The 22119-nt window shown below is 45.0% G+C and overlaps 1 protein-coding gene across 1 annotated transcript in view; it reads right to left on the bottom strand.

The window, feature by feature from the left end:
* Nucleotides 1–22119, bottom strand: part of ITGAV (integrin subunit alpha V) — an 800372-nt gene that overhangs the window by 61741 nt on the left and 716512 nt on the right. Inside the window, exon 26 of the mRNA XM_069615781.1 lies at nucleotides 20029–20142. Coding sequence (XP_069471882.1) covers nucleotides 20029–20142 — 114 coding nt within the window. The remainder of the gene's footprint in view (nucleotides 1–20028; nucleotides 20143–22119) is intronic.

Raw genomic sequence — 22119 nt, 5'->3', positions numbered from 1 at the left:
AGAGGTGTTCTGTGTTCTTCCCATGGTAAAGCTATGCAATGTTTCACCATCTCTTTTCATAAGACTGGGACGAGTGAGATTGGTCCCACAAAGATTCTCATTCACTCCTCTGGTTTTAAATATCACTACCACTTTGCTTTGACTGGGACAAGTAGGATTTGTCCCATAAGGATTCTCTGTGCCCCTCCCGGGTCTCATTTTCCCTGTTGCCTTGTATGTTTAGGGATAATGTCAGCAGGGCTTCTACTTGCTCAGGGTGTGTTCTCTCATCCACCAGAGCTGTGTGAGAAACCTGAAGGTGTCTCACCCGCTACTCCCCGGAGTTCTGTCGTCCACGTGGCCAGGACGCAGCCATCGCTATTGGTGCCAGTTCCTGGGGGAGGATCACCTGGATGGGATGGTCTTCAGGGAGCGGAAGTGGGACACCGATGGGCGAGATGCAGTACCCAATTCCCTGTAATACCTTTTCCCCATCCTACCCCGTAGGAGATTTAGAAGCACTGCCCCATCTTTTTACCCGACATATCCCAACACAAGGGTCTGGCAGAGTCAGGCACTTGACAGTAACCACGCACACCTGATGCCCCTTTACCTTCCCCACAGGGATAAAAGGCAGGGCACGAGAGCACACTACGAGCAAGGCCAAACGCACGAGGGGGCAGCTATTCCGGACCGGCAGTTCAAGCAGAGGAGAAAGGCAGTGAGACCTGAAAGGCCGAGGAGGGAATTTTCCCTTTTCTCTGAAAGGGGAATCACAAGACCGGGAAGTACAGCTCGAGTGTGGTGCGGCAGGTGTCGGCACACAGGGCCCTCCTACGCCGATAGCCAAAGCCGTCCCCGACTCCAGAGACAAGAAACTACAGCAAGTTCAACACAACCGGTGAGTCGGAGGGAACCGATAGTGAGCCGGACTGTGTTGGTGTCACACCGTGAGGTGTCAAAGGGGTCTTACGAGACAGGGTCACCTACTGGCGGCATTGCTGAGACAGGAACATGGGGAGAGCGACATTGCAGCAATAGGTCGGCCGGATGGGAGTGTGGTAGTGGAGATGGATGCTTTTCTTGAAACCATCAGAGTTAATTTTCAGCAGATGTGCAAGAAACTGAGATCCCTGCCTATGGATGATTTAGTGGCATATTTGGAGATGGCGGCACTGGCGTTGCCGACCCGGGAGGCATTAGAGGTACTGGCGAAACCGATCATGGTAGATGACATCCTGGCGGCTGCCCGTGCGTTGCCTGCTGCCAAGGTCCCCGGGTTGGATGGCATAACTTCAGAATTCTAGAAGGAGCTGGGCTCAGAGGTTGCAGGATACATGCTGGAGGTTTGGGAGGAGGCATTGGTCGCGGGGCAACTGCCCCCGACCATGAGGAAAGCAGTGGTAAGGTTAATCTTAAAAGATGGAAAGGATCCTATGGAGTGTGCCTCGTACCAAGATCACTGCTTAACTTGGATACCAAGATCATTGCCAAGGTTCTGGCAGACAGATTGGTGCCGTTCATCCGAGGGTGATTCACCCAGACCAGTCCAGGTTTGTCCCAAGGAGATCAACCTCGTTGAACCTCCATAGGTTGTTTGCCATTTTGGCTCAACTAGATCCCAAAGTGCAGGCGGTCGCGGCCCTCCTAGACATGGAGAAGGCATTTGACTCTATGGAATGGGGCCATCTCTTTGCATTCCTAAAGGCTGTGGGGGTACCAACGCCATTTAGCAGCAATCAGACTGCTGTATACCGGTGCAACAGCTAGATTGGCCCGTTTGCAAAGTAGTCTGGGGCTTTTTGGCTGAACCGAGGCACCCGCCAGGGTTGCCCGACATCTCCACTAATTTTCGTGCTGGCACTTGAGCCCTTAGCGGCCAGGCTGCGAAGGTTCCACTTGGACTGGGGTCTGGCAATGGGAGGGACTAAGGAACTGATATCCTTGTATGCAGACGACGCGACCACGTACCTCAAAGACCAGTGTGTGAATCTGCAACCCCTGTCGCAGGAAGTAGCAAAGTTTAGTAAATATTCGGGCCTATGCGTGAATTGGTCAAAATCCATCTCGTTTCCTCTTAATGAGGAGACGGTCAAACCAGCGGATGCCGGGGGTTATAAATGGGAACAGGTGTCGGTCAGATATTGTTCTAACTCGATGGGTCAGACTTGATGGTCGTGCAGTTATGTAATACCTCCGCCCCCAAGTACCGCTCGAGCAGGAAAAAATAACTGCCCTAGCAATCCTTGAGGCCACAGGTGTGGAGTGTCGTTGTCAGCCTGGTACCGGGAACGCCAGAAGGACCCCTGAGTGCTGTAAGGCAAAGGGTTAGAATCAAGGAAACACCCAAAAGGCAACTGGCAGAGGGAGCAAACAAGGTACAGTGACACCAGCTTACCTAAAGGATGGTAGCATAGGTAGGAGACCTACACAGACAGCAGGGGAAACCAACAGCAGGCTGGGATGATGCAGTTGGCACTCCGGAAACACCTGGGTGAAGCGAGAACTTGATCTGTGGCAAGACTTGAAGCAATCCGAGGTTTCAGAAACAGAGGGATAATCCAGAGCCAAGTCCAGTGTTCAAACAGAGGTCAAGATGATCCGGGGGGTCAGAGAGTGCACCAAAGTCCAAGGGTAATCCAAAGCAAGTCCAAGTAAAACGATCCGAGGTCGTGGTAAGGTTAGTAACAAGATACAGTAAGTAACGCCTGGCTGCATTTGCCGGCTTCTTTTGAAGCTGCGAGCGGAGTCACGTGGCGCATCACGTGACCGCTCGTGTGCGTTATGCGGAGCGCAACGCGGCCAGCGATTGGTGCTGCCGGCGCTTCCTGGTATGCTGGCATTGCCGGTTGTGGAGGAGGCGCCATGGCAACTGCCACCGTGGAAAAGGGCGAAAAGAGGCGGGTCTGCCCACCGTGGTATCCCGCCTGCCGTGCCTCCCCTGCTGATGTGGGTGGAAAACATGATGGCGAGAAGCACCAGGTAGGGGAGACGGGTGTGAGGGAGAAAGTGGGAGTGGGGGTGAGTGCGGGGGCGTGACAGATATTTAGGGTTATGGGTGTGTAGGAGCCCTTGCTTATTGATGGAAGAGAATCACATGAAGTACCTGCGGGTCCTAAGGAGTAGGGTGGAACAGTGGTGTACGTTGCCTCCGACTCCTGGGTCAGGTCGCAATTGCTAAAAAGACAGTGGTTGCCCAAGCTATTATACATGTTTCACGGTATCCCTGTCTGACCGAGAGCAGCGTTTTTTAAAGAACTGAAGGCCTTGATGGTGAGACTGGCATAGTACCCGAAATACCCAAGGATTCGATGGGACACCCTGATCCTCCCGTGGGGAAGGGGTGGTATAGGAGCGCCAGATATGGAGCTTTACTACTTGGCACAGTAAGCCGCACCAACAGCACATGAGCACACGAGGACCGACATTGATCAGATCGCACACAAGGACTGACATCGATCATATACCCGCACCAAAGCTTAAGTATTTATAATCTGGTTCTGAAACAAAACCTACTGACCTTGAAGTGCTAGCGGTGTATTCTAACTAGTATTTCTAGAAGATTGCGTTAACAAGCGTGTCCGTCTCCTCTTGCTCGTGGAGCTGAATCTGTGGATGAAATTAAAAGTCCTTCATGACTTTAATCATGAAGGGTGGGCTAGAATTGGGACTAGTCGCTACGTGATAGCGCTGTGTCCCAATTCTAAGTCCTTCATTTTTTTCTCTTCTTTTGCACACGCGTTTTTTTGGCATAAGAGTGCTCACCTCGTGTTGCTAGTTCTAGTTAAGGGAAAATTATTGCTGAAGTCCAGAGTCTTGAATCTACTGCAATGCGCGGATCTATGATCTTGTAAAATGTGGGATATTCAGATGATTGGACAAACCTGGGGGAAACAACCTCTATTTAGTTCATGGTCTGCTGAAATGTCCTATGGTTTATTTACTGATTGTACGACATAAATGTTATACTGTTACGCTCACCTGGCTCCCACAGGGGCGTCGGTCGGACCCGGACAGCTGCGGTCTCCACCCACGTGATGCGTAGTGAGGCGATGACTGACTGGATCTGCCCTCCTAATCTTGTCTGCTTAACCCGTAGAAATATTCTCCTGCAAGTGGAGAGATGGATTTAGCCACCTGTGGATTCAAGTAATGGCACCCCCACAGTCCTCCCCAACTAATCACCTCGGAAATGCCCTCACAGCAATCTCACCTTATATTCTTGAAAGATGAGCTCTCCATCCTGCGTGGATTTGCAGCGGCGCGTCGATTCCAGTTACTTCACTGGTTTGAAGGCTCGGGAGAGTTCCGGAGAGTATTGACTCTGAGGTTCCTGGTGAGGACCAGTAAGTATTAAAGTTCATAGAGTTCAATATGTCCGATGTTCACTCTTGTTCCCTCTTGTTCCCCCCTTCCTTTCTTGTCTTGCAGCTGGTTCATGAAAAGATGCTCTTGTGGCAGCTGGTGGCGCTCAGGTAAGAGTCTGTATTACCCGGCGCTGTCCGGTAAATGTTGCATGTGGAAAATGTGTTTTGTCTCTCTTTACAGATGCGGCACGTGAAAATATGGAGAGTCACAAAAGGATGCCTCCGGTGGTAAATCAGGTAAGTCTATGGTGGTAAGAATTATATTTGTTGGTTCCCTCGGCTCACATTGTGGTTTTCTTTTGTCTCCTAGGTGCTGAAGTTCGGCGAAGAAATGATGGAGGCAGCGCCGACCCGAAGGATGCTGTGAAGACTGGTGAGTATGGTGCGGCGCTGCAGCTGGAGGTGCGGTGCGTGCAGAAATGATGTTCTTTATAGGTCCGGAGACAAGATGGATCCAGAATCAGGTGTGGAATAGAAATAAGTTTGTTTTCTAACCTTGTCCCTTTCTTTCCTCTTTGTTTTAGGAGCTCCGGATTCGAGGCAGGCGTGGCAGAAGACTGGATGCTGGCTGCAGGCACGGTGAGCGTTACGCTGCTGGATGCAGAATAACGCGAAGCGTGTGTTGCTGGTCGGCCGTGGTTTAAATAGCCTCAAAAGTAGTCCCAGGTAAGAAGTCCCTAGAACCACACCCGAGTAAAAAATAGTCCCTGTAGAAAAATAGTCCCTTTCAGGCTTCATGTTGGATTGGAGTCATTTGCAGCATGGTCTGCCTGAGGTAAGTAATGACTATGAGCCTGGCGCCTTAGGCGCCAGTACTGAACTCAGATAGCCCGTAGCCGGGGCTGCTGAGGTTTTACTAAATGTCTAGATGCCTTCTCCCGGGGCTGATGGGCTTGGTCCGGATGCCCGGGGGTAGGCATCATGACATATACCTTGTCATCTGCGCTACTCGTAACACATTGTTTCTAAATTCGGATCTGAGCGATTTCCTTTCGTTAGAAGAGCCGCTGCACGTTCCATAGGATCAATGAGTCTCTCTTGTTCGCATCATCTGATGTCTGTAATGAGAGAGTATTGTCTTGCACCTTTTTGTCCAAAGTATGCTTGCTATTACACTGCGAGAACCGGTAAAGATTAAAAGGTCTTGATCTTACTTGAAGTGGGTTCACTGCAGGATCGTTCTCTTTCGCGTGCTGTGTCTTCTCACTGTTGATTCTCGTTACCCTGGATACCAGCGTACTCACGCGCTGGTGAATGATCCAAATATATTAGAAGATGGACTTGCAGAGGGTGTAATTTGAGCGCCATCTTTAGACAGTGTGTGTCGTATTGGAAATGGGTTATTGAACCTTATTCTTTGTCTTAGTATAAGAAATAATTGTATCCTGTTGCGATATGTGGATTGTTGTATTCCAGATTCAGATGTTCTTTTTGTGATCGGTTGCCCAATCCCTGATTTTCATGATTGTATGTTGCAGCCATGGAGGTATTTCATTGGGGCTTTATGCCACAATATATTTCCGTATAATTTTGTTGTTGGTAGATTGGATAGTCTCACATTGCATTTTATTGGATGTATCAGCGATGTGTTGTGATACATTTTAACTGGTGGATATTAAGTTTAGATGTAATATGTTGTGAGGCCGTTCATGGTTGCCTTGTTTCACAATTTAAATCCCATTCCAAGTTCATCGTATTGGGGGATATGGAATTAAGGCGATCTATCCAGTAACTTTCTCTTCGCAGTAATAATCTGCTCAAATTCCCCCCTCTCCTGGGTAGGCTGACTTGTCCCAAAATGATAAATGTGATTTGGGCAATGGTATGTCTGTTTCAAAAAGTGTTGGGCTACTGGCAATTTCTCCAAAGCTGTTCTTCTATTTGATTTGTGTTCTGACCATCTGGTTTTTACTTTCCTTGTGGTCAGACCCACGTAAATAGCCCACACAAACATCTTATTCCGTAGATTACGTTTTTGGAGTCGCATGTAGAGGAATGATGCAGGTTTAAATTGTATGCGTTGAGTGGATGGTTAATGTAATGTCCTTTGATCAGATTATTACAGTTGAATTATTTTTGTTCTGATTGAACTTAATTTATACTGTGAATTGTAATAGTCCCACATTAGATTTGATTGATGAAAAACAGTTTATCCTTTGAAAAATTGTTAAATATTGTATTGCTTTGTCATATACATCACACAAAGGAGTGAATTTACTGTATGAACTCCGTGATTATTACAATTGCGAAATTAATGTGTTTGTTTGATATTTACTTAAATCACCATTAAATACTATATATATATTTTTTCTATTTGTATTTTATCCTTTTGCCATTTGGGGCTCTTCCTATCTTTGGGAGTGCGATTTAACCCTACACTAAGTTGACCTCAACTTACCTGCATTGGCCTTACAGCTTCTGCTTTCCAAAGGGGACTCCTGAGTTGCTGTGATTTCCCTTTTGAACACTTGAGGGCCTCATTACACGGAAGGCGGTGAGCCATGGCGCTATTAGCGCCATGGCTCATGCCGGTAAAATACCGGCACCGCCTTGGCGGAAAGGGTATTTACCGCCCCATTCCAAGGTTGGTGGGGCGGTAAATCCCCCTTCCGCCATTGCCCTTCCCCATTTCTGCCCCATAGGGCTCTATGGGAATGGGGAAGGCGCCAATTACGGCACCGCAATTTTGCGGTGCCGTAATTAGCTCCGAGGTCCCTTAGCGGGTTGGTTTTTAACGCCTGCAAAAAGCAGGCGTTAAAGCACCAACCCGCTAAGGGACCTCGTAGTAAGGCGGTAATGGTTAACGGTCACCGTTACCATTAACGGTGGCCGTTAACCATTACCGCATTCCGTGTAATGAGGCCCTGACTATTTAAGAATTTTTTTCTAAGAAGAGCATAAGAACTTTGACTTTGTCCATTGACTTTGGCTGTCGTGGCTCCCTAAATGCCTCCTTCTGAACCTATTGGCTTTCGCACTGCTTGATCCCTCACAGGTTTTAAACGTTGAACACTTTAATGCTGGGATAAATGACTGCCTACATCCCTCTGGGAGAATCTAACTGTTCTTATAACCTTTCAGTCTATTCTGATCTAACTATATATTGCAAAGGTGATACTATATAAATGCTATACTGACCTCAAATGAAGTCACCCCTGGGTGCTGGACCATAAGTAATATATGAATGACTACTCACCTGCTTTATGTTTCACTTTTTAAATTGAATCCTGAGGATTAATGTCACAGCTAATTACTGCTTTTAAAGAATGCTTTAAATATCTTTGTGTATAAATAAATGATTTATTATGACTATAAGTGTGTGTTTACTTGGATTCCTGTATTTACTGGTTTAATTGCACAGCTCTACAGCTCACATTACCCCTCTTGAGACAAGCCTGGCTGCTCAGTCACACTACCAACTTATGTAGTACAGGTCTATATTAAAAGGTGGGTTACCTAGTACCAAGAGAAGTTTTGTGTAGTCCCACACCAGTTGGACGGCACTAATTCTAACCTAACAATACATATTTTATTTATGCAAATAGACACATCTGTGCAGGGTGTGCTACACTCAGATTAGGTTTAGTATGCACCATTGGATCAAGGTGGTCATTTCAAATGATTGTGGGAGATGATAGAAAGTGCGAGTGTTTGTGTCTGGCCAGAAAATCCCAGTCTTCATTGTCAGCTTTTTACGAATTGCTCAGTTTTTCGAGGAGCATACAACTAGATGCTTAACAGTTATGGAACGGATTGGTACATTGAGGCAATTTGTCTCATTGTACAAGGAACGTTTCTGACCTTGAAAGCAAATGCAAAGTTGGTAGCGCAGGGGGTGATGTTTCATCAGGTCCACCAAAAGGCCCATCAAAGCATCACAAAACATGCTAAGAGACATAATTCCTCAGATTACATCCAAATCGTGTGAAATTGAATTCTGAAGAAAAACATGTTGTATACAAGATACGAGAAAGGACTGGTCAGTGATCATTTCTAACTAGTTGCTTCATATCCTGCAAGGTCTGGAATCAGTCCCTACATGCTGCTTTCATGACCTGCAACTCCTTATTTAAATATACCATATTTATAAGTAAGTTTGGCAACAATGGTTCAAAACAAATAGTTATCCCTAAATCCCAAACAAATATCATACCCCTTCTTTAGATGAGTCAGCTGTGAAATTGATCACTATTCACAGAAGTAAAACTAATAAGTATACATTTTTGGTTGTGAGGACCGATTACCTACTTTTTCCCCCTCTTTTTTTTTCTTCTTCCTTTTTCATTTTGTTCCTTTTTTGTTTCTCTCTCTCCCCCTCCTTTTGCTTTTTTTTTCTGTTCCATTTGGGTTATAATCTGCTTTCAGTATTATGATGTTTAATTTTAATTGGAAATGTAGCTTGATTGAGATATGACAATACTGGGTTTTGTCTCTTCTTTCTTTTTTATACTTCTGTTTGTAAGGTGGATAAAATGTATAAAAAACCTACTTGGTTATATCACAATAAAAAAACGAATAAGTATGTGGCGCTGCTCATATGTTCTGGCACATGTCAATCTTTGATAGCTTTTACCTTAGTATGGTCTATCAAAATGATATGGAGCAATCCTGTATCCAAAAGACTCCACTGCGTTCACACACAACTAACACTTAACTTTGCAAACATTTATTGCGTTTGTGAATGTCACAATACTTTGTGGTCTTGTTGCTGGTGCTCCAATGGGGTCTTAGAAAATATCACACTGCTGCCTAAATACATAGTACAAACAAACAAACAATCTAAAAGCTCTTGAAATAAGCCATACAAAATCACAAACAATTGAGGGGATTGCAAACAAATCTGTTTTTAAATGTGGATTAATTACATCTGCCTTGTAGCTCTAGATTAATAACCAACCTTGTTTCCTGGAAAACGTCCAAAAGCTCGAGGACTTAAGATAATTGCCATCTATTGCCAAAATCAATATTAATCGACAAACAACCCGCGGGCTATGATGACATTTTTTGTCAAAGGGAATAATGGTGCTCCAAATACATACATGGCTACATACATGGCAGGCTCAATGAAACCTTTCTGAACCCACTCCTCTATATAATGCTTCAATATGCATTGTCCTTTGCCAGAGAATGAGAAAGTAACACTATGATCAACTACATTCCGGATCTTAATTTGCTTGCAAATTATCTGCTTATCTTATATGGAGCACATCAATAAATGGCCGACACTCTGCAGAAATCTGCACGGTTGCATTCCTCAAATATAGGCCATGGGGTGAATGTCTGCAAGAATAAAGTAATAAAGTGGGGTTGAGTGGGGGTGGGGGGAAAGAACCCCCCAAAATGTAAAGAAAACAAATGCGATGCATTTTTCCGATGGATTTTTTTCAGTAAAAAATCTATCAGAAAAATGACTCAGTAAAAACGAAATAGAAAATAGATATAGGTAGGCAGAAAATGTATGTGAATAGCACGACCGGATTGTTGCTGTAGTCCTTGCTGTATACTGATGTGTGTGGTTAGCCGTGCCTGTGGCCATTGGAGTGGTGTATTATGCGTATCTTTGCCACCAATTGGAGGTGCTTTGATGTTAGGGCACCCCCTCAGGTATTTGGCTTCTTCTGTTGGTCCTCGCGGCTGTGATAGAAAAGGTTGACAGTAATAGTTTATGTTCCAACTAATCATCACTGGAGGCTAGATTCTTCTATGTGGGTAAGTGATTGCAGTGGAGGTGGCGTTGGTTCAATCACACTGCTGTGCTTTTACTACTTTTGTTGTGATTAGCTAGATTTCTGTAGGTTTGCTTGGTGCAGCCGTTCATCAATCCAGAGATATTGCCTATGAGTGCTGTAAATCAGCTAGTGGCGCTTGAGGGAGAGCAGGGTCGTGATAGGTGTAAGAGTGTGTCAGTCAGGTCCGGGCTAACGTGAACACAGTCAGCAAAGTCAGGTGTTTGGAGCAAAAAGGTCAGAGACGCCATAAACACAGCCGGCCCCGCCTGGGAAGACAGTTCATATACTTAGGGTTTAGTGGGTTTTCTGGTTACAGCAGTAAATAGACAGGTGTTGAGGGCTTTTTTGAAGGCAAGGTAGTTTTCGGTGTAGCAGATGTGTAGAGGAAGAGTGTTTCAGATGGTGGGCGCAAGAAAAGAGAAAGCCGAGCTGCCAACTTTGGTGGAGTGGTGCAGTGGAATAGCTAGTAGGAGAGCTGAGCCAAATAGGAGGTTTCTCGGGGGACTGGTAGTGGATGATTTTGTTTTGAAGGAACTCGGGTTCCAAACGATGGAAAGCTCAGTGTGTGATAAACATGGCTTTGAAGGTTGCCCTTGGGCTAACTGAGAGCCAGTGCAGAACTCAGAGTGCAGGGGTGATGTGTTCGCTGGGCGCAGAGCGGTCTTGCTGCTGCATTTTTGCTGGGGTGCAGACATAGGGAGAGTTGGCGTAGTCCAGGCGGGAGAGAATGGCCAGTATAGCAGAAATTCTTTGAGGGTAAGTGAGGCACGGAAAAATGAGTTTTAGGATGCGTAGGTGAAGTGGCAGGTTCTGGATACAGAATTGATGTTCTTACAGAGCAATGAGCCTATATCCATGGTGCATCCAAGATTTTTGTTGGAGGTGGCAGGGGCAGTTGGAGCTCCAAAGGCAGGCGGCCATGATAAAGGTTGTGGGATCAGAGAAGTTTTGCCACATTAAGATCTGATTGCCCCAGATTGAAGATTAGGTGGTTTTCACTCATCCGATCGTTGATCTCTACGAGACAAGAGGCAAGGTCAGGAAGTGGGGAAGCTTAGTTTTTAGGTATTGTCCGTGCAGTTGTAGCAGGTAACTGTGTGTGAGCGGATGAGGGCTGGCAGAGGGGTGGAGTAGAGGTTGAAAAGGAGTGGTGAGAGAGAGGCTCCTTTCAGTACCCCTTTTGTGATTGGGCGGGGGATGAAGGGATTAAGGAGAACGATTTTTGTGCAGTTGGAGATGAACAAGGAGATTCAAATAAGGGCAGAGTCTTTGATGCATACGGTGAGGAGCCTGTTCCTCAGAATTGTGTGGTCAATTGTATCAAAGGATGCAGACAGATCCAGGAGGATGAGTGTGGCACACCCTTCTGAGTCGGCGGTTCTTCTTAGGTCATCCCAGATGGAGACCACAGACGATTCTGTTCCAGAGAGGGGTCGGAACCCTGAGTGGGTAGGGTCGAGGAGATAATTGGCTTCTATGAAGAAGCCAAGTTGTTTATATGCTGCGCTGTCAATTAGTTTGGTAATGAGGCGGGTGTTGGGGATAGGGCGGTAGTTAGATGGAGACAGGGTCTAGGCTGGGTTTTTTGAGAAGCGGTTTTACATGCAAGGTTTTGAAGGCCTCTGACAAAATACCTGATATGAGCAAGTTATTTAGAATGGAGCAGGTTATGCTGCCAGCACAGGTGGATGAGAGGATCTTTTTTAGGATGGGGAGGGCAAGTGTCTCTGGACAAGCCTGAGGGTCGGCTAAGTCCTAGAAGGTTGCTGAAATGGGTCGGCGAAAGGGTGGTGAAGGACGAGAAAAAGGGTCTGGTGGGAGTGATGGTTGAGAGTTTGAGGGGTGTCCAGATGTCTGTGGTGGTATCAGAGCTTGTTTTAAAGTAATGCTGTAGTGTCTTTCAACTTTGTGATTTCATTGAAGTGGGTTAGACAGTTGGAGAAATTCAATTCCCCTAGGATTTTGTGGAGTTCCCTGTATGGGTTTTTGGAGATGGAGATTCTGTTACCATAATGTTTATTTTGTTAGCTTTCTTCATTTCATGCATTTATGCCCTGTTCAATCTTGCAAGGGCAGTTTTATTAGGAGGGTTTGGGGTGGTCCTCCAGACTCGCTCTAGGCGATGCTTGATGGTGTTGAGCTCTTTGAGGGTGGGGGTGTACCACTTTTGGTGGGGGGATCAAACCAGGGGTGAGAACAATAAAAGGCACTTGAGGTGCCGGTCCTCGAAGATGTTCTTCAGGCCGCAGCTTTCACAGGCCCAGAAGACGATTTTATTCAAGGCATCAGCCATGCTCGAGGTGTAGGCCGAAGCCTGGGCGTGTTGGCGCCGCAGGTTGAAGATCCAATGGTGGATTGAAGATCTTCGCCGGTGTTAGGGGAGTTTTCCTAAAGTCCACTTGAGGCAAGACGTCATAAAACTATCCCAATGGTATACAGCCCCCAACTCTTAGCATCAGTCTGTACTACTCATGGAACATTGGTAGAGTGGCAGAGTAGTCAGGCTCATCATAAGAGGAAGATGTGAGCTGTAGGTAAGTACACCAAATCCAGTTAGTACAATAGTCCAAAGAAAACACTTACACCAATACATTTATATTAAAGTATATATTTATTATTTACACAAGGAATGTCTTAAAATACTTGCATCACTTAACCAACACACATAGGATTACTTATAAATACTTTTTAAAGGAACCTGCTTAGTTAGTTGCTTGCGGTACAATTGTTACAGAGTTTGACATTAATGACAGTTCTACCATATTATTGGTATCACCGTGCACTCGCGCACAAAGACAAAGACATAGGGTAATTGTATTTAGTTAGCAAAACCACATAAGATAAAGGGGGTCATCACAAGTTGGGCACTATCCCGGCAGTAAATCCGCCGGGATACCATCCAACCAAAATAGCATTACTGCAACTCGGCCCAGCACCATTAGCGCCGAATCTAGAGTTGTGGCATGGCGGTACGTCCCTATTTGTATTAGGTCAATTGGACCCAATGGGGCATTTTTAGTGCTATTAACCCAGATTTAATACTGCTGCAGTAACATCACTGAAAATGGGCGGAAAGTGGACAGATTTACCTCCAGCTTAAAGCTGAAGGTAAATCTCCAGCTTTCCGCCCATACTTGGGATTGGGCGGAGTGATAATGGGCTGTAATAGCGTTACTGCAGTGTTTCTACCGCTCCGCCCAACCCCTGATGAGGCCCTAATCTTTTACGAAGGAAAAAGGTTTGTTAGTCAACAGTAGCAGAGCTAAAGGTTCTAGAGGTGTTTTCACTGCAAACTAAAGCTTTAAAGGTCCGATCCCTAATTCTATGCAAAAGTCAGTTTAGAGCGGGCTCAAAGTCTTACAAAGCAGCAGAACAGCAAAGGTTCCAGTGGTTACTTTCAGTCACTAGTTAAGGGTGCTAGAAGAATTAATACAACTTAGGAGACTCCGTTAAAGTACTTGCAAAAGGGACACAAGGCGACAGCTTGGGTCAGAGGTAAGAGTGGAAACCCTTGACGCTTCTTTGTGCACTCCAACACTCTGCAGCGACTTCTTGGTTTAAGGTAATGTAAGGAAGGCATGGTATCAAACAGTGACGACAGACGCAAGTGATCACAGTTCAAGGGTGTTTACTGAATTTCGATGGGTTGGTTGAACACCGATCTAATCCTATATCTAAGGATGGGAGCAAGCTACGACCATTAAATAATAACGCAGTCCTAGTCAAGTCTCTGTCAAATAAAAGGGCCTTTACTAATAAACCTATTGCCAATCCTTACTTCTGAATACAAAAGGGTGTGGGACAATTGTGTATGCAAAATAAAAAAAGGGTTTAAGATTGTCAGGACAGTTGAGCAGTTGGCTTCCCTTCCCCATGTTTTCAGCACGGGACAAGGCGGTACTTTCGAGCTTCGCACACTCTGGCTTCTCTGCCACAAGGATACAGTTCAAAGCAAAAGTAATACGGCCTTCTGCCAAAGCCTCTTTTCCAATAACAGTCTCTTATTGCAGAGGGCCTGTCATAACAAACAAATATCAAAGTTCAACTCTAATCAGGATTTTCATACGCATAATTCTTGCTTTCAGTATTCATCATGGGTCTCTCTCCTTCAGACTTGGACCCCCTTTTTACCACATGTTCGCCCTTGGTCTCCCTCATTCGGGCTCAGCCCATCTAGTCTCACTTTCTACGGTTTCCTCTTGATATCAAAATCGAAGACTTTCGAATGTTGGATGGGTTTTGCTTAAACCCTTGCAGGACCACTTCGATTCACTGATCAATGTTCTACTTTAGTTTCTACCACTTCTTGGTGGGATACCTTACAGAGAACTTCGGTTGAGCACATTCAGTGCCGGACCACTGTGTCAACGGTATTGTATCTTTCCTTTTTAAGTTCAAACATTCATCAGTTGTTTAGCTTTATTTGCGTCTTTCATCACACACGTTTAACAATTTTCATTCCAGTGCTCGTTATACAAGGTTGCTGCTTTTAACCTTCACTTCAATGCAGACGAGTCTTGTATTGGTCTCCCCTAATCACTGGCTGTGTTGATCTCTCTGGCCCTTCTTTGTTCTGGAAGCCAAGGATAATACCACAGCGGCTGCTGCTCCTCCCCACCTTGGTCGGTTACGCTGGAGGGCTTTCGGTATCTATGACACACAATGCAGGATTCTTCACTCTGGTTTCCTGGGCTTATGCTTTCTGACGTGAAGGTTTCTTGAAAGTAGCAGTTTCTTGCTGAAAAGGTCAAGGGTATTTCCCTCCTTGCAAACCTTGCTTGGTTTGTCTTTCTCCCCTCGTTCAGCTGCTAACTCGAAACTGCTGTTCCTTCGTGTGCTTTGCCTTGCCCAGAGTGTGCTCTCGTGCTCTGCCTTTTATCAGTGTGGGGTAGTTTAAAGGAAGCCAGGTGCGAGTGATTGTCATTAATTGCCTGAACATAGCAGAGGCACATGTCGGCTAAACTGCTCGGAGCCGAGTCTGTTTTCTCCCATAGCGGGCTGTCCGTGTGGAGGTATTTGTGAATGGAAAGAGGGATTGGGGGTAATGTTCCCACATATCCTACCTAGTACGATGGGTAAAGGTGTTGCAGGGGGAGGGATACGGTGTCTCGCCATCCGGCGTCCCACTACCTGAAGACCCTTCACCCAGGTGATCCTCACGCACTGGTCCACCCCCATGGCCTAGATCCAAAGGCGATGGCCGTGCCCTGGCCACCCGAGAGATCCAAGGGGACTAGTGGGTGAGACACCTTCTGGTTTCTCACAGTAAGCAATACCTTTTCACCCCACAGTACCTTAGGTTAGAAGAAATGTTTGTGGCTGGATACTCCTTTGTGCAGCAGCCATGGAACCTGTGTCCGGATTCCTTGGTCTGATGACGAAAGGCAAGACTCTGATCGGGATATCTCTGCAACAGTCTCAAGCGAGGACCCTTGGCACGGATTTCATCAGCTTCTGTGGTCAGTCTGCGGTTTTGGCGCCTTTTCTGCAGCACCAATAAAGGACACGATTCACCCGGTCAATCTTTTTCGATTCCTGCACTCTGGTAAGGGGACATGGATGAGTGGGGTTGTGTCTCTGGAGGTTCACCTGGAGCTCAGCAAAGACTTGGATGATTCAGCCTTAGCAAGATGTTGCACTACAAATGGGTCTGAGGTCTCCTGGTATTCGTGGTCTGCAGCTCTGGAAAGGCACTTGAAACAAGTGGGAAGGCGTCCTGCCACTTCCTTTTGGGCCGTTTACCTACGTGTTTTGGTAAAGGCTAAATTCTTTCGCATGTTAAGTATGGCAGTGGCTTTCTTATTTGGCTGACTGTCATAGGTATTCTAAAAAGACGAGCAAGAAAAGCCCTTCAAGAGTGTATCATAGCACGCTTTTATTATTTTGCTAACTGGTCATAGTTGTTCCAGGTTCCTTAGTTGAATTGAAAGGGTCTACAGCATCCGAGTCATGGCTCCTCTTACAATGGATGAGGGCAGGTTGTATGGACTCCTGGAGTAAGTATAAACGTATTGAAATAAACGTATTGATTGATATAAACGTAGAGAAACACTCATAAAAAAACTCCTCATAAACTGTCTATGATTTCTATATAATTTGTGACAACTTGTGGGATGTTATCAATACCAAGAACTGTATGCAAACCTATAGGATATAATGCTTATTGAATTATTAGTCTTAAGTAGGAGTTTGTAATAACTCATAATATTCTGTTAAGATTCATAAAAGTAAATCAATACATTGTTTTTATGGGCAGGACTTTGTAATGTGCATAAAGTTCCTAACGCATATACAGGGTTAATGTAAGCAATGCCATCTAGTTCTCTCATTCATTTTAAGTAATGGCATCAAAAGAACACTGCAGTCAGATCAGGCTGACGCCACTGAGAACACACCTCTCTTCAGGTGTGCATTCTTTGCACTAGCTCCAGATCAGGAATCCAAATCATACAGCCCATCAGACCATTCACTGGGGCCATCCTTGCCCTGCTCCTGGCGCTTGTCGATTCATTCCTAGCAGTGATGGAGCTGATCAGGTACAAAGCTGAAGATCGGCACCTCTCATTTTTGCTTAACATTTAAAGTGTTCTCACAAAGCAGAAGGTCACACAAGGTCTTACGGGAGACTGACCTACCACCAGTCAGGAGATGAGTGGTGGCAGCTAAGGGTTAGCAAACGAGATCGAGGCCAAGAAAGCTAGAGAAATCATGATAATAATTGAGAAAAAAAAGAAAGGAATAGAGGCAGAGAGAAGAAAAGAGAAACCTACAACTAAAGAGAGTCAGGCATTATGCCGCAGAGCTGTGAGGCGATGTTGCTTCATTTGCTGAGCTCCAAAATGGTGGCTTAAGTTTTTAAACCCTCAGCGGTCATTTGGAACAGGACACTTTTAATCTTTTTACTAATTAAGCATAAGCTGAGCAATCAATCGGACAAACGCACTACACCAGACCAACCATTTACGGTCAAGACCTAGCCAAACCCAGACACAAAACAAAGTGAGGCAAAAAAAGATTTAACCAGGAAACCTAATGAAACCTAATGAATGATTAGTAAAATCACAGAGGCAAAGTTCAGGAATCAGACCTGGAATAGAGATGAGCAAAGCAGGATAAGGGAAGCTGCAAGCCTACATAGGGTTATTTCTTGGTTTCAGTCTGGAGCCAGAGACCAAGGAGGGGAACCAAGAGCCTGGTGACGGCTGAAAGCCTTGGCTGCGGAGGGTGACTGTTGGCTGGTGAATACTTATCGTAGCTTGACAAAAACCCTAATCAAGGGGGAAGACCAATCTCTAGGAAGAGCAAGCAAGTAGAGAGGAAATTCGTGCAGGTAGGAGTTTGTAAAGACATGTTCTTGCTATATGCCTGGGACTGAAGCAAATTAAGTATGCAGAGCACTATATCTGAGAGGCAATGCAAGAGTAGGGAATCCTGAATTATCCCTCTTGAGGTTTAGTTAAAACTCTAGAGCCCTATGTGCTCAACCCAACGGAATGAAGGTGTTGAACCTCACTTTGTTCTGTGTTCAGTTTATTCTTTGACACGGCTAATTACACAATACAGAAAACGTGTAATCGCTATTCACTTTTGCGCTTCAAATTATATGTAGTTTCCCCATCAGTAAATTTGCAATGAAACATGCAAGCAACTGAAAACCTATTGTATTTTGTTGTTTATTTGTAAATCGCTTATACACAAGTGAAGTGTTTCAAAGCGCTTCAAGGCAGGAGGGGAACAAGGGAATACAGTAGTTATTATTAGGCCTTGAAGTTTCCGAATGATCGAACACAAAAAAAAACTAGCATTCTAGGCCTTACTGCATTTCTACTAGTGCCAAGTGCATGCTGAAAAGTGGGGGAGGAGAGAGGAAAGAACATACAATTAATAAACCTATCATACTATGGCTAACGATATTTCAGAAACTGCAAGTGCATGACAGAGTGAAGAGAGAAAAAAAAGGGGGAGGGAGAAGAACATACAGGGAGGACAGGTCAAACGATAATACTAGGACTAATACATACAGGTCATGCAGGTGCGCAGACGGAAGTGCGAGGGTCGGGGCGATGGGGCGGGAACAAGTGCACCCAGTCCAATAGTGCCCTGGGTTAACCCTACCCTCTTAGTATACCTACAATGAGTAAATGGTAGGTATGCTTGCAGGCACTGTTCCGATATCCCCGTCATGAACATATTTCTTATACATCAATTCAGGACGTGTTCATATCATGCATGCAGACTCTGCGACTGGCTGCCTTGATGACATGTTGGTTCTATAAGAAAACTACACTCAATCACTGGAAGCTACCCACCTTTGTTCACCATTGAATTTCTTGGTGTACGAGCGTGAAGTAAGAGGACAGACATTCAGACCTCTGTGGTCCTGCCATCTAACTAAGACTGGTCTGATGGTTAAACTCTGCCAGTCTGAGGACACTGGACATTTCTGTGACCAGAGGGACCTGAAGAACTGGCACTCTTCCACGAACCCAGCAAGCACAGTCCCTGCTTCAATATAAAGCCTTGTTGCTTGCCCTGTGTGGACCTGACAAGTTGGCAGAGGCGCTGGAATCATGAGCAATGGAAATGGACTATGCAAAAGATCTGTCATTACAAAGCCACAGTGACAACCCGATAACAGTAAATGCACATTGTTGCGACGAGTCCTTATCTGCATCTACTGAAACCTGGGGGCATCTCTCTGGAACCCAAAGTGTAGTGGAGGCAACCATCACACACAAACCATACCCCATTCTTAGCAGTTTGTTGTCCCTCAAGAGCAGCATCTTCTCCAGTGGGTCTTCAGCCATCGAGCTTGTCTGCAGAACCGCACAACTGCTGCCCATCTAGAGTCCAGGAATGCCATCTCCGACCTTTGACTTTGCTAAATTACATAGTTTTTACAGCAAGTAGTCACAACCAACTGTATTCACCTGACTGAATTGAGTCCTACAAGATTTGGGCCCTATTTAACATTGAACTTATAGTCCACATTTTGGGTACTACAGCATCAGGACCAGTACCCCACTCAGGCAAATAGAAGCTGCCCCCCCCCTCTCCCATTCAGTCCTTAAAGAGATTAACTTCTGGTTGACCAGATACAAATCCCGAGATGCCCCCAACTAACAATGTCAAGACATTTGAACATTATTTTTTTTAATGAAAAAGAACAGTTTACTTACCTGTAACCTACACAGCATTGTACCTACCTGCACATTCCCTTAGTGAATATTCCAACTTATATCTTATAAAGTATCTTGATCTACCCCCACCTAAAAATTGCCCTTGACTGCTGAGCCATTTCTATTGCGTGATGTGGCTAAGCTTAAGCAAACCCTGCTGCCTAGCCTTAGGTCACCACCTCCCACCCACTGAATACAAGGCTGAGCAAATCTATCCTAACATGAATCTTCAGGTTTGTGAGGGTGTATATGCTAAACAGCCAAACTAACTGTTTAGATAGCTCAGCTGCAACGTGCTCGCCTTGGAAGCACGACGACACAGAGCAAAACAGGTTCGAACCACGGGTCCGTGCTTAGAAACCTCTGGGTATTAAGCACATTATAAATAACCTATCACATCGTATCATATCAAATTGCAGGTTCCATAAAGGTTTGCTCATGCATCATTTAAATACTGTTATGATGACGGAATATACCCGTTAGCAACTTAAGTTATAAATAAACATATTATAAATAATGAAGCATTTTATTAAATCAGGCTGGAGTTAAATAAAGCATGGAGTTTGGCTCTTCAAAAGCTCTACATAATAAATAAAAAACAAGGAATATTCCTTATGGTCATGCACCAGAACATACTTTTCACAGGATGATACTTCAAACACTAGAGTGGGGAAAGCCATTTGGCTGTGGGCAGGAGGTTGGAAAAAGTTTGATGCATCTTAGTAATTAACTTAAAACTTGGAAAATAATTTAGAGGCTACAGATCCAACCTACCAACGTCTGCATTTCGCTTTTCTCAGAGGTCACATCCCGCCGATTAATATTATGACGGTTTCGATCAGTAGTGTCAGAGGTTTCATTTGTCTCCTCTCCCTGAGAGCTTGAAATCTAGGATAAATGAAATGAACAATTGATTACAGAAAAGGTTATCCAGGAATTGTACATTCCACATGTAACTATTTTGGCATTAAGGACAAAGTAGATGTAAACCGTGTGGATTTTCTGGACAGCTCATGAAATTGCTCATGGGACTTCTTGAAATTTGCAGCGGGGTGCTTTGCACCCCCATTGGTGCTGTGCTACCAGGGCACTCATTTAGTATCCAGGGCACGGATTTGTTACCACTAGTACTCCTTATGCCTCCAAAAATGTCTGCATACTGATCCAATAAGGTACCTTACCCGTCACCAAAGATCCATGAACCCTGGTGCAGCATTCAGCTCTCTCGAAAGAAAAATGGTTGTCAACTCTTGCTACTGCATGGACCTCCCAAACATTAGCTCCTGATGCTAAATCTCTAAGATTAATGCTGGAAAGTAACCTGCACTGTAACTTAAATATGCATGTCAGAAATGATGCTCAATTCCAACTCCGCCAAATCGAAAACGTCATCCCAGATTCAAATCTTCAATCCCTTCTGCAGCCTCTAGTAATACCCAGGAAGGAATGCAGAAACACCTGCATGAAGGACTCGCCCAAAATTCAGCTGAACCATTAAAAGCGATAAAGCACACAGGGGCCATCAAGCACACACAGCTTAGAACACTTCCCCCCAGTCATTATTTCGTTAGGTAGAAGCCTAGTGCATGAAAGCATGCCTGACCGGCAAAACCTTCATACCCCAGGATAACCAGTGACAACATTCAGCTCTGGAAGCTCATGGGGACCATGCAGCAAAGTGGAGCACTGCTTGAATATCCAAGCCTCAAGAAGAACCTCAAGTCATTCCTTCCTGCCTGTGCTTCAAGAATGTACAACAAACGCTCTCCAGAAGTACAGCCTACTCCTACCTGTGGTATATTCAGGAAGTAACTCAAAACACTCATCTTTAACAGACACCATAATGGCAGAGGTGATTCCTGCTACTAATTAACTACACTACTTTCTGGCCTAACACCAAGTAACTAATTTGCACAAGTGACAGCCTTGTTGAAGGAGAATGTGCTTCTACTACGTAGCTGCCTATCCAGCACCACTATCTGCCCTAACACACTGCAATTCTGACAGTTCCCTGACCCATCCCATTTGGTTGTCGAGTACTTTCTGTCTCAGAATATGAGACATCACTCTCCAACTCCCATATCCAATGGCTCATTTCTTTCAATGCTCAAATGAATGGGGGATACGTTTCTGTTAGGAGGGATTTTCAGAACTAGCCCTGTGGGAGGGTTCGGTGAGGCCAACATAGTTAGTGAGCAATGTTATAGACACTTTGTCTAGCCAAACAATCACACCTTAACGCAGGCTGAGCAGTAAGGCAGAGCGCAGGTGATGAGGGGTTGGTGTGTAAGTACAGTTAGATACACCCACAGATAGCTAAGTAATGAAGCAGCACATAGAGGTTTAAAACAATAGTATTTATTAGGCATTAAACACACATCCAGGTAAAACGTACGTATATTATATTCTACACAACACACACACATACACTTCGCAATCTCTAAAGGAGACAACAGTACTTTACCCTCCAACAGTTAGGAGCAATTCAATAAATCAAGACAAAAACTAACAGTAAAGTTGCAAGAGAAGGGAATAAAAAGCAATATATTCCAGCCCGTCTGATAATTATTAGGAAGGACGCTTACTCAAAACAGTCCTTCCCCAACAAGTAAGCCATTTAATGTCTCAAAAAGTCAATGTTCAGATTATTACATGGTTAGGGGAGTCGGTAGATAGTTCACTTGCACAAGTGTTGCCAAAGCTAACAGGTAAGTAACCAATGTCTATTAAAAGCACCTCTTGAAGAACCTAGGAAGGTAGAATTAGGGTTAAACTTCCACCACACTAATGGTTTCCCAGAGTATAGCACTCCACCGATGACAGCTAGTTTGGAGTGGACTTTGCTCATTGCAATCCATGTGGGGT

This window comes from Ambystoma mexicanum, chromosome 9, assembly GCF_040938575.1.
Source record: "Ambystoma mexicanum isolate Mex_15411 chromosome 9, UKY_AmexF1_1, whole genome shotgun sequence".
NCBI classification, from domain to species: domain Eukaryota; kingdom Metazoa; phylum Chordata; class Amphibia; order Caudata; family Ambystomatidae; genus Ambystoma; species Ambystoma mexicanum.
The sequence above is the reverse complement of the archived record's forward strand: the minus strand, read 5'-3'. Positions and strand labels throughout refer to the sequence as shown.